Raw genomic sequence first — 15,544 nt, forward strand, 5'->3', positions numbered from 1 at the left:
GCATATCCCATTCCTGGGAGGGGTTGGTAAGCAGCACTCCCATTTCTAAGTAATTCTAAACAGAGTGCTACTTAAATAGCTATTTCAATAATGTGTTACTAAGTTGATTATCCAACATTCTTGCCAGAATTGTATTGTTTGAAGACATGACTTGAATTTCAAGATGTAGCTCTACTTATCTCTAAAACCAGTGTTTCTCGAAGACTTACCATGCTAACACCTTTGCTTATCTGAAGTATGATACATGGCTTTGTAGCAAAGGGAGCAGTGCATGTTTTTAAACTTGATATGAAGGTCAAAGTCATTTAAGTACAAAGATATAGCTTCTTGCCTTTCTCTTTTCTTTTGCCTATAAGTGACAAACGGTCTTGGTAATTTATGTTTTTTCAACATACATAAAAACATAATGCATTTTCTTGCCACCCAAGATGTGCGCTTCACCTCCTTAAGATAACATATTTACAGGGAGGGAAAAGGTTTTTTTCTGTGGTTTTGTCTGGATTTTCATTTCCCCTGTACTGACTGGTTTTTGCTCCTCTCAGTCTTTTACATGCTTCCTTACCAGGCTTCCATCTAATATCTCCTCTCCCTTTTCTTCATGCAACATTCTTGTTTCCTACAGTGGAACTCACATGCCACTTGCCATCATCATCCTATTTACTCAGTAGGAGGGAAAGGAGTACCTTGAAAGGAGAGAGAAGCATCTTCTCTGTAAAGATGGCATCTACATTTGGCAAGTTTTACCTTAATTATCAGCACTGCCAAAATAATAACCTCAGGACAGGCTCAATCCACTGCATAAATTCATGAAACTATCATGCCCATCAGTCTGCGGATGACCATTCATGTCTGCCAGAAATTTGAATTGTAACAGTTCTCTTTTGCTGGACATTCAGTTTGAGGAAAAGCTCTTTGAGCATTCAAAACAAAAAGATATTATGAAGTAGGACTCAAATAAGCATTTTCTAAATCTTCCCCTCTGAAAGGGAAATGTATCTGGACAGACAATACTAAATCAAAAGCAGGGTAACTAGCAAAAACAAAATTTTGATATCTCAGATAACTGTTGAGGGTGATGGGCATTTTGTAAATGCTTGTTACATCTGCGAAGCTATGTGGCAATAATCTCAGAACCAAAGTAATCTCTGATATGCAGATACAACTGAAATGAAGAAACAGGCCTCCCCGCCCCCCTGCTTTTTTAATATACATGTATCCTGCAAGCAATTTTCAGCTGTTTAACTTAAGACAAAACAAAAAGATTACTTTTAAGATCCCTGACCTACCAATATATAGTATCTCTTTACTACACACCAAAGGTATTAGACTCATACAGACACAAAACTGGTTGAGATTAGGATGTCTGAACATCAACATATCCAAACCCTTACATGCCTTTTACAATCAATTTTTGAGTATTTCCAAGGACAAATATTCCACAGTCTCTCTGGACAACCTGTTGTACAGTTCGATTACCTTCACGGCCCTGCAGTCCTATTTACCACAGTCACTATCTCTGCCCATTTTATACTCACCAACATGAGCTCAGTAACTTGACTCTAACTGAATTTGCTCTTATGTCTCCCCTTTGATGTTAACTCTCCGTCTGAGAGATGATGAAAAAAAATAATCAATGGACGTCCAAATATGTCATAAAGCAACACAAAAATAGTCAGAAAAAAGTGATTCAGGAAAGAGATAAGGAAATATGCAAGGAGGTAGGTACACTTCCTGCATGTTTATTAAGAATATGTCAATTTTTGGCCAAATCTGCTGTTAACACTAGACTAACAGTACACCTAGAAAACTGTATAGCTGTTTCTGCAAATCCCCGCCCATTTTTTTTTTTAATGTGAGAAGTGAGCACTGAAATCTTCCAATAAATTGGAAGCCAATCTACAGAAAGAAGATGTAACCTCACTGCAACCCCAGCTTACTAGTAGGAAGACTGCTGCATTCTGAACTAAACTGTTTGGGGGGCCTTTTTCTTTAGATGGAAGACTTGCTATTTAAGTTGCAAAGGTTTCTAAGCATGAATCACTGTGGCAGTCTGAATCATATTCTGGAAAGGGATTTCTTCTCTGGAAATAATTAAAATAACATTCTTTTAACTCATTATTGTTTGTGCATGGGCTAAGGACTGTAAAACGATGTCAAGTTTATAAATCATTCTAACTATCTGAGAGAAGGAATGCTTAAAAAAACATGATGGAAGGAGATAATAGTTTGAAATCCTTTCTTTTTTTTCCTCCCCCCAACCTGGCCCTGGCTTTCTTTTCCATTAGCTGGTTTTAATACAGGTATTTTCCCCCCTCTATGTTCTTAAACAGATGTAACTGCAGAAATTTGAATCTATGTTCTTGGTTGTCTACAGATTACTCATATTAGGGTACATGTAAGATAACTCTCTTAGAAGTTTCACAGAAGTTAAGGAAGCCAGAGAGATGATGACTCCTCACAAAAGTGGCTCTTGGGGGCAGACCTGGAAGCAGTTACTCTTCCTGACCCTCTCTAAAAAGTGGCAGAAGCAGTGCCACCCACCCTGCTCAGAGTGCACCACTACTTGACTGATTTCAGCAAATTCTTCAGTGGTCTAACAGTGTCAGCCTGGGCATCTTTTTTCAGGGCACGGATGAGCAGAGTTTATTTATCTGGTCTCTCCTTTGATACAGCAATATCAGCAAAATCAGACCTTTACTACTGGTGGCAGAAGGCATGAAAAGAAACGAGGCTTACAAAAAGAGGATTTTTTAAAAAAAAAAGAAAAGAAATGGAAATAGCATGCAGATCATCAAAAGGTAGAGTATTTTTCCAATTCCACACAAGAGCATGAGCTACTAGGAAAATATTTTAAAGTGACTTCTTGTTTGATATAATGCACCAAACTCTGAAGGGGGAAAAAATGGAAAAGCTCTCTGCATTTAATTTCTTTACCTTTATTGCCTACACACCATAAAAACTGCTTTCATAACAAAATAGTGAGTAGTATACTGAGGTAATATCCTAATTTACCTGTTGACTCTATATACCCATCCTTCTGTTGCCATGTAGCTCAAGGCTTACTGACCATTTCTGTTTCATCTCAGACCTTTCAGACCCTCTCAATTCACCATCCCTCCTTTACAATTTCCTCAGAAGTGAGGAAACAAACAGATAGCAAATGAAATTGTCTCACAGGTGTGTGGGACAGAATAAGGATAGAAGGTCTGAAGAAAGAGAGAAGCATGACGTATGCATGCAGGAAGAGTGGTTCTTTTGTGAGCAATCACTACACTTGGAACCCTTGCCTTCTTAAAAGACCCCTTTTTGCTGCTACCTCTGGCCTCCTTGGAGAGATGCTCGCAGTACTGCTATAAACTTTCTTTCAACTACCATGCCTGGGTAGTGAAGAGACATGCTCCGACTCCACTGTGTTCTTCACACTCATGTATTAGCACAGGCCCCTTCCAGGTTTCCCACATGGTTTTCTCTGTAATTACAGTAATCCCTCTGCCCACCTGAACTATGGATTCCTCTTCACCTTCTAACCCTCTTCTCATACACCCTTTCTCATTTTCTGCCATTTGTCTAAAAGATTTCATAAATGGTAGGTAGTTTTAAACCAGAACTTAAATCTGAAACGTTAATTGCATAGTTTCATATCCTGGAAATTTAGCTTTTGACTTCGATAAGTCAATTAACATTTAAAGAGCTGGTTTCACCAAGATGCTGCAGATGATCTGAGGTATCTTGTGATGCAAAACAACCTTAAATCTATTTTAAAAGACTAGTGCTCTCTGATAAACCATACTTCAAAATAGCACACACCAGTCCAAATCTATGGGTTTGTGCAATTCTAAAGTAAATAGAAGCCCATGCAGGTGCACATTCACACGTGTATATATATAACTACTGCGGTTTTCTAGTCACAAGACATGTATATTAACTATTAAAAAAACCCCTTTGTGCTATGCAAACACCACAGTAACTTTTTAACAAAGAACTTTTTTGTTCTTGGCACCAATGTCCAAAACAATGAACAAAATATAAATGTTAACCGGTTTTTGATTGCCCTTATGTAATTTAAGGTGGAAAAAACCTAAAATAAAGTTGAAGCTGTGGCTAAAGCATGTATGGTGGAAACATGAGAAATTTGCTGTTCACATGTAAGACACAAAAGGAAATGCAGAGTAGAGGCACCTGCCACCAAAACTGCCCTCTTATGATATGCAGTGATCATTTGATCATTCTTAAGATCTGTCATGTTTGTGCTCCCACCTTGGACAACTTTTTTTTCTAAAGACAAAGATTCAAATTCCATGTCTCCCACAACTCCTTAGAACTGTTTTACTGAATTAAAATAAAGTTGTATGGATGGCTCTACTGTGTAAGTAATAGGGGTTACACTTCAATTTTCTTCCATAACTTCAGTGTTTTTGATACTGCTTTTGTGGCATCTAGAATACTACATCAGAAGAAAAATTGACACAGAAACTGCCCTTGACATTATTTGTGATTATACTTTGTTAGCAGAGCCTGCTGTGGCATGCATTTTCTTACCGGTATCTATGAACAAATATACCCTTAAAAATAGAGTTCATCATATTTTCGATTTCATCTTGGTTTTCTTGTAGCTGCAAAAAACAAAACAGAAACAAATAAAAGGTCATTGCTTATTATAATTTGATATTTTACAATTCCTGATTGGGAAACATTAGAGGACCATGGAAGAGCACTTAATTCAAGGTATTAGTAGATTCACATTTCCCACTTTTCCAGCACATGCCTCTCTTGAGTGCATATACATACATATATATATATATATATATATATATGTGCAACACCTTAATGGAAGAAAGTTAACATTCTTTACAAACATCAGCTAATTTAGTTTCGAACTAGTCCTTTGAAGTGGTCATCACCATTTTTTAGCTACTGAAATTTAGACAAGTATAGACTATGTGTTCAGTAACATCAGCAGTCCTGCAATCATAATTAAACAGGTAGGACTGTGAGTGAATGACAGCTGCAGAAATGAAGCTGGTTACAGATTAGGAATGCCCTCTGAAAAATTCAATGTCCTATTTAAGAAAGTTCCTTAAAGATGTTCTCAATCTTAAGCATGACTGTTAGTTGCTTTAACTTCAGCACCCATGATAACTGAGTTTCTGAACCAGGAAGCTTTCCAGAATCAGAGCATGGGTGCTTAACGTTGGAGCACACCTGACATCCAGGCCTTAGACTGCAAAAAAACAAACCAAACCCAAACACAAGTGAAAAAGGTGTTATGAGTGTGTTTTCATTAATAAGAGTGGTTTTTAAAAAACCTAAATATTTCTGGTATAATATAAGCACATTTTGTAATTACTATGGAAAGCTTATTCTGTGTCAGTGAATATGTTAATACATCCTAAAGGACTACCTTAGAATCAATTAAAGTATTCTTATACTGTCAGCTTTTGTACTAAACTAAGTATGACTTCATTACATCAAAATGCAGCTTTGTTAAAAAAGGTGACACCAATTCTATAAAATCAACTTTTGGTGCAGAACTGCTACTACACTCAAAGCCATCATTCTTCCATCAAGGTGTTTCTTGATGTGAAAACGTCAACACAGAATACCACAACAAGTATGAATGTAAATTTTTCCACATTTGCAGCATGAAAACCATAACAGAGCCTTGCTAGTACAGAGTGCATATATGCATAAAATAGTAAAACCTCTATAATTGTGGACATACATATTTAACAGATACAACATCTTAAAGCCAGAGGCAGAATGATGATCAGCTGTTTTGACTTCCTGCATAGCATGAGCTCATAAATACTTTCACCTCAGGGTTTATATTTTTCATGCCATGTTTATAAATGTTTCTACAGTATCTTCCAGATAAGATCTAAAGCAGCTTGCAAATTCAGAAAATTAAGTCTTCCAGTTTCCTAAAATGTACGAAGGTGCTGCCTCCATTTTGCATATGGGGAAACCAAGGCATTGAAGGTTCTTGACTAAATTGTCAAACACCTGCCAAATAAATTAGTTTTACAGTAAAAGGGATTATGTACAAAGGGAAAAGCTGGGTGCACACCAGCTTGCCGTATACCAAAGGGCTAGTAAACAAAACAAGCGTATTTAGACATGGCTTCTGGAAGAAGCACTGCTTTCAGCATCTGCTCCACCCAAATATGCACAGACTAAATGCTTGTTCAAGAATGCATAACCCAAAACGGAGCATGAATTTCTAAGCACTCCTCAGTTGGTTGACTTCACAGGCTACATGCAAGCAAATATCCAAAGAAACATGGGGCTAGGGACAACCTAGCAAAGGCTGTGGAGTAAAATGAGGACGGAAATGAACCAAGAAGCCTCAGGAGGCCTTCTGAAAAACTACTGGGGTCTTGACAGGGGCAGGGGAAGCTCCCGGAGAACTCTGGGTATGAATCATTAATATAAAAACACAGCACAGAAGAGAGGTAGGGGAGACTGAACTTCATGAGCCACAAGAAGGTTAAGAAACTGAAGAAAAGTGTACTTTCACATTTCTTCAAGTGTGCAATGGAGCAGCACCATACAATACCAAGTGGCATAGATGAGAGGACAGCATGGATGGCGTCCTCCCTCTTTTTCTGCACAGAATTTACAGCTTACTATAAACATGGTAAGGTATCAGCTATATAACTGATACAGGGATCCAGGTGCTGGAACAGAGGTGGTGTTGAAGCAGAATCAGAGATTCAGTACGTCCGTGTGGGATCCCCTTTACTTTTGTCTTCTAACATTTAAAAGATAAAATACATTTGTGAATTGTAGATTCAGTAACGAATTAACAATTATTTGAAAAATATGGATTTTCTCCAAAACTGTAATTGCTTTTTACACTTTCAGCTTTTCTAGACCATGTACTCAAATTCGAGTGCTTAACTTCAGGCATCTTGAGAGAGCATTTGTGTCTAAGGATTCCTGCTCTTACCAATGCAAAAGTGTTTTAACACCGCACCACCCCCACCTTAAACCTAAGTAAAAATAAGGGATACATTCTCTTGTTGACTCTGCGAACATTTTGAGACACTCAAAAAGACACATATGAAAAGCACAAATTTTGAATTACTACTGGCAGCAACTAAAACACAACTTCCTCTATTTTGTGGCAGATTGTTACATAAATCATCCAGTTTAGTTGAAAATCTCATCGACAAGAACAGACCTTCACACACTGCTCTCATTAGGCATGTAGAAGATGACATGAGAATAAAACACTTCAGAGAGTGTGTTCCATCTCTTCTACTTCAGATTAATTTGCCACACTTAGTTTGCGAACTGTCCCTATATAACATGAAGAAAAACACATGCCCGTGTATGTGATTATGCGGGTTTATTATGATGGCACAGCATCAAAAGAATTGACTAAGAAAGTGCCAGCACAGAATACTATTTATTGTAAATTCAACATATTTAAACGTGGGAAATATACAGCATTACGTTAGGAATTCTTACACAGAGCCATTATGCCACCTAATCCTAATAAATTTCTTCTACACAGGGCCCTCTACTATGCTTAACATTTTGTATCTGAGGACACGCTCAACCACCACCACTCCTCTCTGGCTTACTCCTATGCAACATTTTAGTTAGTTATAGTGAGCAGCGATATGAAAGAGACCAACCATAGATATAAAAAGTTAAGGTTTGCCAAATACTCATTCTTCTTTCAGGGTTTCACAGCCCTGTGCTCACGTGGGCATCACTGCTTCAAAGTCTCCCCAGAGCAATTATATACTGCATCTCCAAAAGACACTGAAAAGAGCAGCTGAAGGCGTGAGTATAGAGGATGCCCATAGACACAGAGATACTAAAACAGTTAATATAATTAGTGACTTCCTCCTTCTCTGGAAATTCAAAGCAACAATCAACAAATCTGGAATAGAAACTGTGCTCCAGCTATTTTGACAAAGCAATTCTGCTTTAAAAATGTTTTAAGGCTGACATTGAATTTAATATTTAATTTAAAAATGTTTCCCTCACAGTTTGGGCAGGCGAGATTGTTCTTGCTTTGTACGTTAATGCATGATTTTTAAGAATTATGAAAGCCAAATAAAATTGTGTAACAGATTGTAGGGGTAAAATAAAAATACATACTTGTAATTATCCCCAAAGACTATAAAGTCAAGTGATTTTGAGTCAAAGTTATACCTAAAAGAACTCAAGGTGCATGCAGGTAAAGCACCCAGACATCCTTAATTTGCCACAGAGTAAAACAGTGGAGCAGGAAATATATTCCAAACTAATACATTAAAAATAATAAATTTAAATCTAAGTCATATATACTTCAATTTTTCAATCTTATGAGTTTTACATGGCATCTTTACAGATGTTTGTGTGTATATGTACTTATTTTCTACTTGTCATCTTTAGATTTAAGTACAACTAAATTTCGTGAGATATAATACTTTATTTAGGGATGATTACAGCAACCTTCTAATGATTTTGCTCACCTAATGCCAGACTGGTACTTACTAAAAGCAAATTTACTGTCTCCCTAGCTTTTTCTCCCTGAGACCAGGTGCTATAGCCCCCACTCCAGTGCGTCTTGAAAGTAGCTACAAAAAGAAGTACTAATGAGACACTATGTAATAACTGCAGGGATCAAAGGGAAAAAAGGGCAGTGCAGTGATGGACTACATGTGATCCTCTTTTCAAAATCTTTTTGCATAACCAAAAGAGTTGCTACTTACAACTTGGGACTTATTTTCTTCCTGCCTGGTCACAGATACAAGCCCAAGAATAGACACTATCCTGTGTGTGCAGAACAGCACACAAACTCAACTGAATGTGTTAATACAAGATTTAAAAATGTAGCCCAAGTAATATGCTTCAGATCACACAAACATGACGGCAGAACTAATCTCTTGTTTTTCTCACTATAGTACTCAACTCACAAACCACTCTGGACTTCCTGTTGGAGGGAATGCATATGAACCAGGAAAAAAAAATATTGATCTTTTGACTTGCCTCTTTTCTTTTCTGAAGCAGCAGCTCCAACCTTTCATTTGCTCTTTTGCCAATCATTTTGTTTCTCTCAGCTTCGTACTGCCTCTGTGTATTATCCTGATGAATGCTCAGGTTTAAGGCAACGTTCACAAGAGCAGTCATAAGCTTCATAGCTGCAAAGGCAGAAGACAGAATATGACTCTTTACCTCTAGTCAGAATTAAAAAAATATTGCCTCGCCAGATCCATACAGAAAATAATCAACTCAACCCTGACACAAAGCCAGTTCCCACCCAGGCAATGCTCAGGTCACTTGGCTCATCTAAAGATCAGAAAAGAGCATATATATACAGCATTGAGCTCCAGGCAATGTTCTTTGCAGTCTTCTCCAGAAAATTACGCAAGTTCAGAGTGCAGGCCAGTGAGCAAGCATGTGAATCTGCAGGATCAGTGTACACCACGAGGCCAGTTACTGTGAAGTTACACACATTTCTCTAAGAATCATTAAGTATCATTAAGAAGCCTCCATACCAAGGGTAACTCTTAACCAATAGCTACTGAGGATCACTCAGTTTACAAGGGACCACAGCACTGCTTCCCTGAAAGCAAGTCTGACATTGCTCTAAAGTCAAGTGCATAGTTGTGTAAAAATGCAATCAGAACTTTACATACGCCTTTATATGCATTTTCACACATGCCAGATATAGTATCATTCATGTGTATTTTTCTGTCTTAATTTACATTTACAAAAACATTAATAAGAGTCTTTCCCATGTTCTGCATGGTTACATGGCACATCACAAACTATCTCATCCTCTCTGGCTAAATATGCAGCATTGTCTTCAAGGCAGAAAAGCAACTATACAAATGGAGAAGTGAAGCTACTCTTACGGTAGCTCTGTCTTATCTTGCTATTGCTAAAAGCTGGTAACTCTAAAAGCACACACGTGTACTTCTTGCCTTAGTTTCTTGCTACAGTGAATCTTCCACTACCTTGGAATGGAAGGAGAACAAACTGAGCAATTGTGGGTAAAAATTAAGGGACAGGCAGATATGGGTGACACTGTTGTGGGTGTTTGCTACAGGCCACCTCATCAAGAAGAGGCAATTGACGAAGCCTTCTACACACAACTGGAAGTAGCCTCGCAATCACAGGCCCTGTTCCTCATGGGGGACTTCAACTACCCTGTTATTTGCTGGAAAAGCAACACAGCGAGCCATGCATGATCCAGAAGGTTCCTGCAGAGCATCAAGGACAACTTTTTGACGCAGGTGGTGGAGGAGCCAACAAAGTGAGATGTGCTGCTCAACCTTATCCTAACAAACAAGGAAGGACTGGTTGAGGATGTGAGAGCTGGGGGCAGCCTTGGCCACAGTGACCATGAGATGGTCGAGTTCAGGATACTGCATGATAGAAGCAAGGCAACAAGTCGGATTGCAACCCTGGACTTCAAGAGGGCTATCTTTGGCCTCTTCAAAGACTTTCTTGGAGGAATCCCATGGGCTAGTGCTCTAGAAGGCAGTGGGGTCTAAGAGATCTGGTCAGTATTCAAGTATCACTTCCTCTGAGCTCAAGATCGGTGCATCCCAAAGAGCAAGTCGTCAGGCAGAGGAGACAGGAGACCTGCATGGATGAGCAAAGAGCTTCTAGAGAAACTCAAATGGAAGAAGGAGGTTTAGAGTATGTGGAAAAACAGACTGGCCACTTGGGAGGAATATAGGAACATTGTCAGGGTATGCAGAGATGTGACGAGGAAGGCCAAGGCCCACTTGGAACTGAATCTGGCAAAGGATGTCAAAGATAACAAGAAGGGCTTCTTTAAATACATCAGCAGTAAAAGGAAGACTGGGGATAAAGTGGGCCCACTGCTGAACAAGGAAGGGGCCATGGTAATGCAAGATGCAGAGAAGGCAGTTACTGAATGCCTTCTTTGCTTCAGTCTTTACTGCTAAGGCTGGCCCTCAGGCATCTCAGCCCCCAGAGGAGAGAGAAAAAATCTGGAGAAAGGAGGACTTCCCCTTGGTTGAGGAGGATTGGGTCAGAGATCGCCTATGCAAACTGGATCCTCGCAAATCCATGGGCCCTGATGGGATGCACCCATGAGCGCTGAAGGAACTGCTGGATGTTCCTGCCGAGCCACTCGCCATCATCTTTGAAAGGTCATGGAGGACAGGAGAGGTGCCTGAGGAATGGAGGAAACCAAATGTCACTCCAATCTTCAAAAAGGGCAAGAAGGAGGACCTGGGGAACTACAGGCCAGTCAGCCTCACCTCCATCCCTGGAAAGGTGATGGAGCAGTTTATCCTGGAGATCATCTCCAGGCACGTAGAGGACAAGAAGGTTATCAGAAACAGTCTACATGGATTCATCAAGGGAAGATAACACTTGACTAACCTGACAGCCTTCTATGATGGTGTGACTGGCTGGGTCAACAAAGGGAGAGCAGTGGATGTCGTCTATCTTGACTTCAGTAAGGCATTGGACACTGTCTCCCATAGCCTCCTCACAGGCAAGCTAAGGAAGTGTGGGTTGGATGAGTGGACAGTGAGGTGGATAGCGAACTGGCTCAACAACAGAACTCAGAGGGTCGTGATCAATGGAGCAGAGTCTGGATGAAGGCCTGTCACTAGCAGCGTTCCCCAGGTGTCTGTGCCAAGCCCAAGTCCTGTTTAATATATTCATTAATGACCTGGACAATGTGATGATGTAAGCCCAGCAAGTTCACCGATTATACCAAGCTGGGAGGAGTGGCTGATACACCAGAAGGCTGTGCTGCCATCCAACGAGACCTGGACAGTGCAAGAGCTGGACCTCGGGGGACCTCATGAAATCCAACAAGAGCAAGTGCAAGGTCCTGCATCTGGGGAGGAACACCACCACACACCAGTACAGGTTGGGGGCTGAAGTACTGGAAAGTGGCTCTGTTGAGAAGGACGTGGAGTGCAGTAGACAGCAATCCGACCATGAGCCAGTAATGTGCCCTTGTGGCCAAGAAGGCCAACAGTATTCTGGGCTGCATTAAAAAGAGTGTGGCCAGCAGGTCAAAGGAGGTTATCCTCCCCCTCTACGCTGCCCTAGTGAGACCACATCTGGAGTACTGTGTCCAGTTTTGGGCCCCCCAGTTTAAGAAGGACAGGGAACTGCTTGAGCAAGTCCAGCAGAGAGCTACCAAGATGATCAGGGGACTGGAGCATCTCCCTGATGAGGAAAAGCTGAGAGACTTGGGTTTGTTCAACGTGGACAAGGGAAGACTGAGGGGGGATCTCATCAATACTTATAAATATCTAAAGGGTATGTGTCAGGATGATGGGACCGGACTCTTTTCAATAGTGCCCAAGGACAGGACAAGGGGCAATGGGCACAAGTTGCAACACAGGAAGTTCCTGCTGAACATGAGAAAAAACTTCTTTCCTGTGAGGGTGACAGAGCAGTGGAACAGGCTGCCCAGGGCGGTTGTGGAGTCTTCTTCCCTGGAGACATTCAAAACCCACCTGGGTGTGTTCCTGTGCCCCCTGCTCTAGGTGTGCCTGCTTAAGCAGGGGGGTTGGACAAGATGATCTCTAGAGGTCCCTTCCAACCCCCACCATTCTGATTTCTCATTCAAATTGGCTAGCACAGAGGAAAACTGAAAACAAAGACCACAAAAACATTCATTCATGAGTAGATGAAATTCTACAAGTAGATCTTCATAACCCTTATGAAGGCTGATCTGCATGGCATCATGCTGACCCCTGCTCTGCAGGATAGAAAAGTCATTAGATGTACAAAATCTAGTTTGGAGGAAACTTGGAGAATCAAACCAAAGCTCTAGTGTGTTAAAATACATAAATAAATGGCATGTATTATCACTGAAAAATGAGCATCAGCAGTTCCTATTCCTAATGTAAGTGCTAAATACATGTACATCTAATGCAAGATGCCAGCAGTGGCTTAAATAACTAGAGCTAGTTGTGATGAACCCTGGATACATATTCCACTCCAATTGATAGCAACTATTTCTTCCATTTAGCACAGGTCTTTGGTAATGCCTCTAATGTATGGTGTTGCTTCCTGCCTTTTCAGTCAAACCTCTCGAACATCTGTCCCACACAGAGACAAACCAATCAAAACAAGAGACCAGACTGCATACACGATTATCGTCACTCCATGATCTATCTCCTATAAAACAATGACAATCTATGCAAATAGCAAATCAAAATCACCTGGAATGGAATATAGGCAATATCAGCTCAAAAGGAATTGTTTCCATCTCAGTTTAAATAATGGGCAAAGATTTACAGCAGGTTATCTGCAGCTGAAATAGTGTTCACCTTTGAATACTGAATTTGTAGAGGCAAACTCTAAACCTGGAAACTTATGCCCGCATAATTCATGTTTTTGCATCCCGTTACCGAGTAATGTGATGAATGCAAGGGGATAGGTTTCCAACAAAGTTCAGCCACTGTGGGTTGAAGGTTTTGGTTTTCATTTTTAAAATCAAACTCCCATCAAATCTGGAGTTGGTTTTTCAACATCACTGGAAATCTGCCTCTTTCTTAGATCCATAGCAAGAGATGAGATTTTAAACAAATTCTGATTGAATTTGCTGGACACTGGGTATTGCACTTGGAAACCTGAACTACGTGTAAGGGGTTGATCGTGGAAAGACTAACTAAATCAGGAACAAATATTGGTAGTAGAAATATTCAGTTTATGACAAATTTCCCCTATAAAGGCTTCAAACATTTTGCATGATCTTTGAACAGTCTAGGGAGGGGAATCTTCCAATAAGATGTATTTCAGCACATAACATGAGCAGAAAGGTATCACCTGATGTAGCTAGCTTTAGACACCCATATCCAAACTGGCCACACTGGTATTGCTTTGTAACTGGAGAAAAATAGTTAATTCTAGAGAGCAATTAATCCATCTTATGGGAGACATCTTATAGAGGTCTCATGAAATACACTCCAGAAAAGCTTCTGTCTATCAAATTATATACCCAGTGCTTTCCTTAGATGTAGGCAGCTGTGTTGAAAGGTGGCTGGAGGTAGGAGACAGTGAGGTCTACAAGTATGGCCCCGTGCTCCCAAACCTAATGCTCCTCAAGAGTGAAGGCACAGGTTTTGTTTTTTGGTGGACTGAAATTCTTTGGTTAACAATTTTCTTGACACTTATTTAGAAATAAATTTTTACTCTAAAATACAAAACTATGAAGACATTCTATAAAATGAATAAGTAACAACAGAATACAAGACACAAGCATGCCACTTTTGATTCACAGGATTCACTGGAGGTCTCCGGGTAGGACGTGAATCTCTGAAGTCCTCAGCATACTCCTTTCCAAATGAAAAAGTGTATTTTAATTACAGTTACACCATATATGGTACTTGGATTTGATCAAGCTTTCCAGAGTTCTCAGTGCTGGTCAAATTCCACCTCAATAAAATCAGAATTAATTCTCAAACTGGCTAAATAGTAGCAACTCCTTTGGAAAAAACCTCTTCTCTCAGCTAGCTTACTTACCAGCTAAAGTACTGGTGTGCCTGAAAGCCCGGACCTGGGAATCTGACAAACCAGTCAGAAGAGAGATCACTGTGTCCATCATGTATTCATCATAAATGATGCTATACTGACACTGTCGAATGAGCACGCCAATGAACTCGCAGAAGTTGGATCGAAACTTCTTCCATTGTGGCCCAGGCATAGTAAGTGGATAATCACCACTGTCCTGAAGAACAAGAAAATGAAAATATTTAGTATTAAAAGTCTCCCCATTTAATTTATTTTAAATTTGTTGTTGCCACCACAGTCTAAGTTTCTTAGCTAATTCAAGCCAATGGAAAATAACAAATAAAACCAACACATTATGCAATAACAAGCAGCTTGTTGGTACGAAACCACTTTTTCAGAGACTTCATTATAACTGTTCTAGAATTGCAATATTAGCTCTGTATAGTCCAAAATATGCATCAAGACTCACTTCTTTTCCTTGTGTCATGGGTTAGGAACTGGGGGGAAAAGATGCGAAAGGAATATTTCAAAGTATTTAGGGTCAAAACCTAAAGAAAGGCTTGTGTGATTGAAGGTTTGTGTCATTCTCCATCCCCACTTCAACTCCATTAATACACTAATCAACTGACTGTCCCTCCCCACAAACTTTGATCTACTCAAATTTAAAGTTGTGATCTTATCAGGAATTAAATACTGCCCTTTTTTGATCTTATAAACTTACCCTTTTTCCAGTGGTAAAACATACCTTCCGATAGAAGTAATGGAAATTTTACTACAGATTCATATAACCCAGACAGTTTCATATATCCCACCTTCCAAATATTATTGCAAGACTGGAGAGGGCATGTGAACACTCAGTTCATTTAAGTTTAACTCCTCTCCAAGTCCGCTCTTACTCTTCTCACTTCAAGCAATGTTGCATTTCAGTGAGACTGTCCCCCATGTAATTAGAAAAATGCTTTATTCTCCTTCAGTGAAAAAGACTAAATATCATCATCCTGGTCACCTAATTTGTAAGCCAATTCCAGATTGTCCAAAAAATCAAGGTGATAATGCTCCATCCTGAATCTCTCCCCCAAGATAA

The 15,544-nt window shown here is 39.8% G+C and overlaps 1 protein-coding gene across 3 annotated transcripts in view; it reads right to left on the reverse strand.

The window, feature by feature from the left end:
• Positions 1–15,544, reverse strand: part of STAG1 (STAG1 cohesin complex component) — a 205,751-nt gene that overhangs the window by 79,825 nt on the left and 110,382 nt on the right. For all 3 annotated transcript variants that reach the window (XM_064457180.1, XM_064457181.1, XM_064457179.1), the window contains 3 exons: positions 14,473–14,677; positions 8,989–9,140; positions 4,540–4,613 (listed from right to left, as the gene is read on the reverse strand). In XM_064457180.1, coding sequence (XP_064313250.1) covers positions 4,540–4,613; positions 8,989–9,140; positions 14,473–14,677 — 431 coding nt within the window. The remainder of the gene's footprint in view (positions 1–4,539; positions 4,614–8,988; positions 9,141–14,472; positions 14,678–15,544) is intronic.

Source organism: Phalacrocorax carbo, chromosome 7 (genome assembly GCF_963921805.1).
Source record: "Phalacrocorax carbo chromosome 7, bPhaCar2.1, whole genome shotgun sequence".
Taxonomy (NCBI): Eukaryota; Metazoa; Chordata; class Aves; order Suliformes; family Phalacrocoracidae; genus Phalacrocorax; species Phalacrocorax carbo.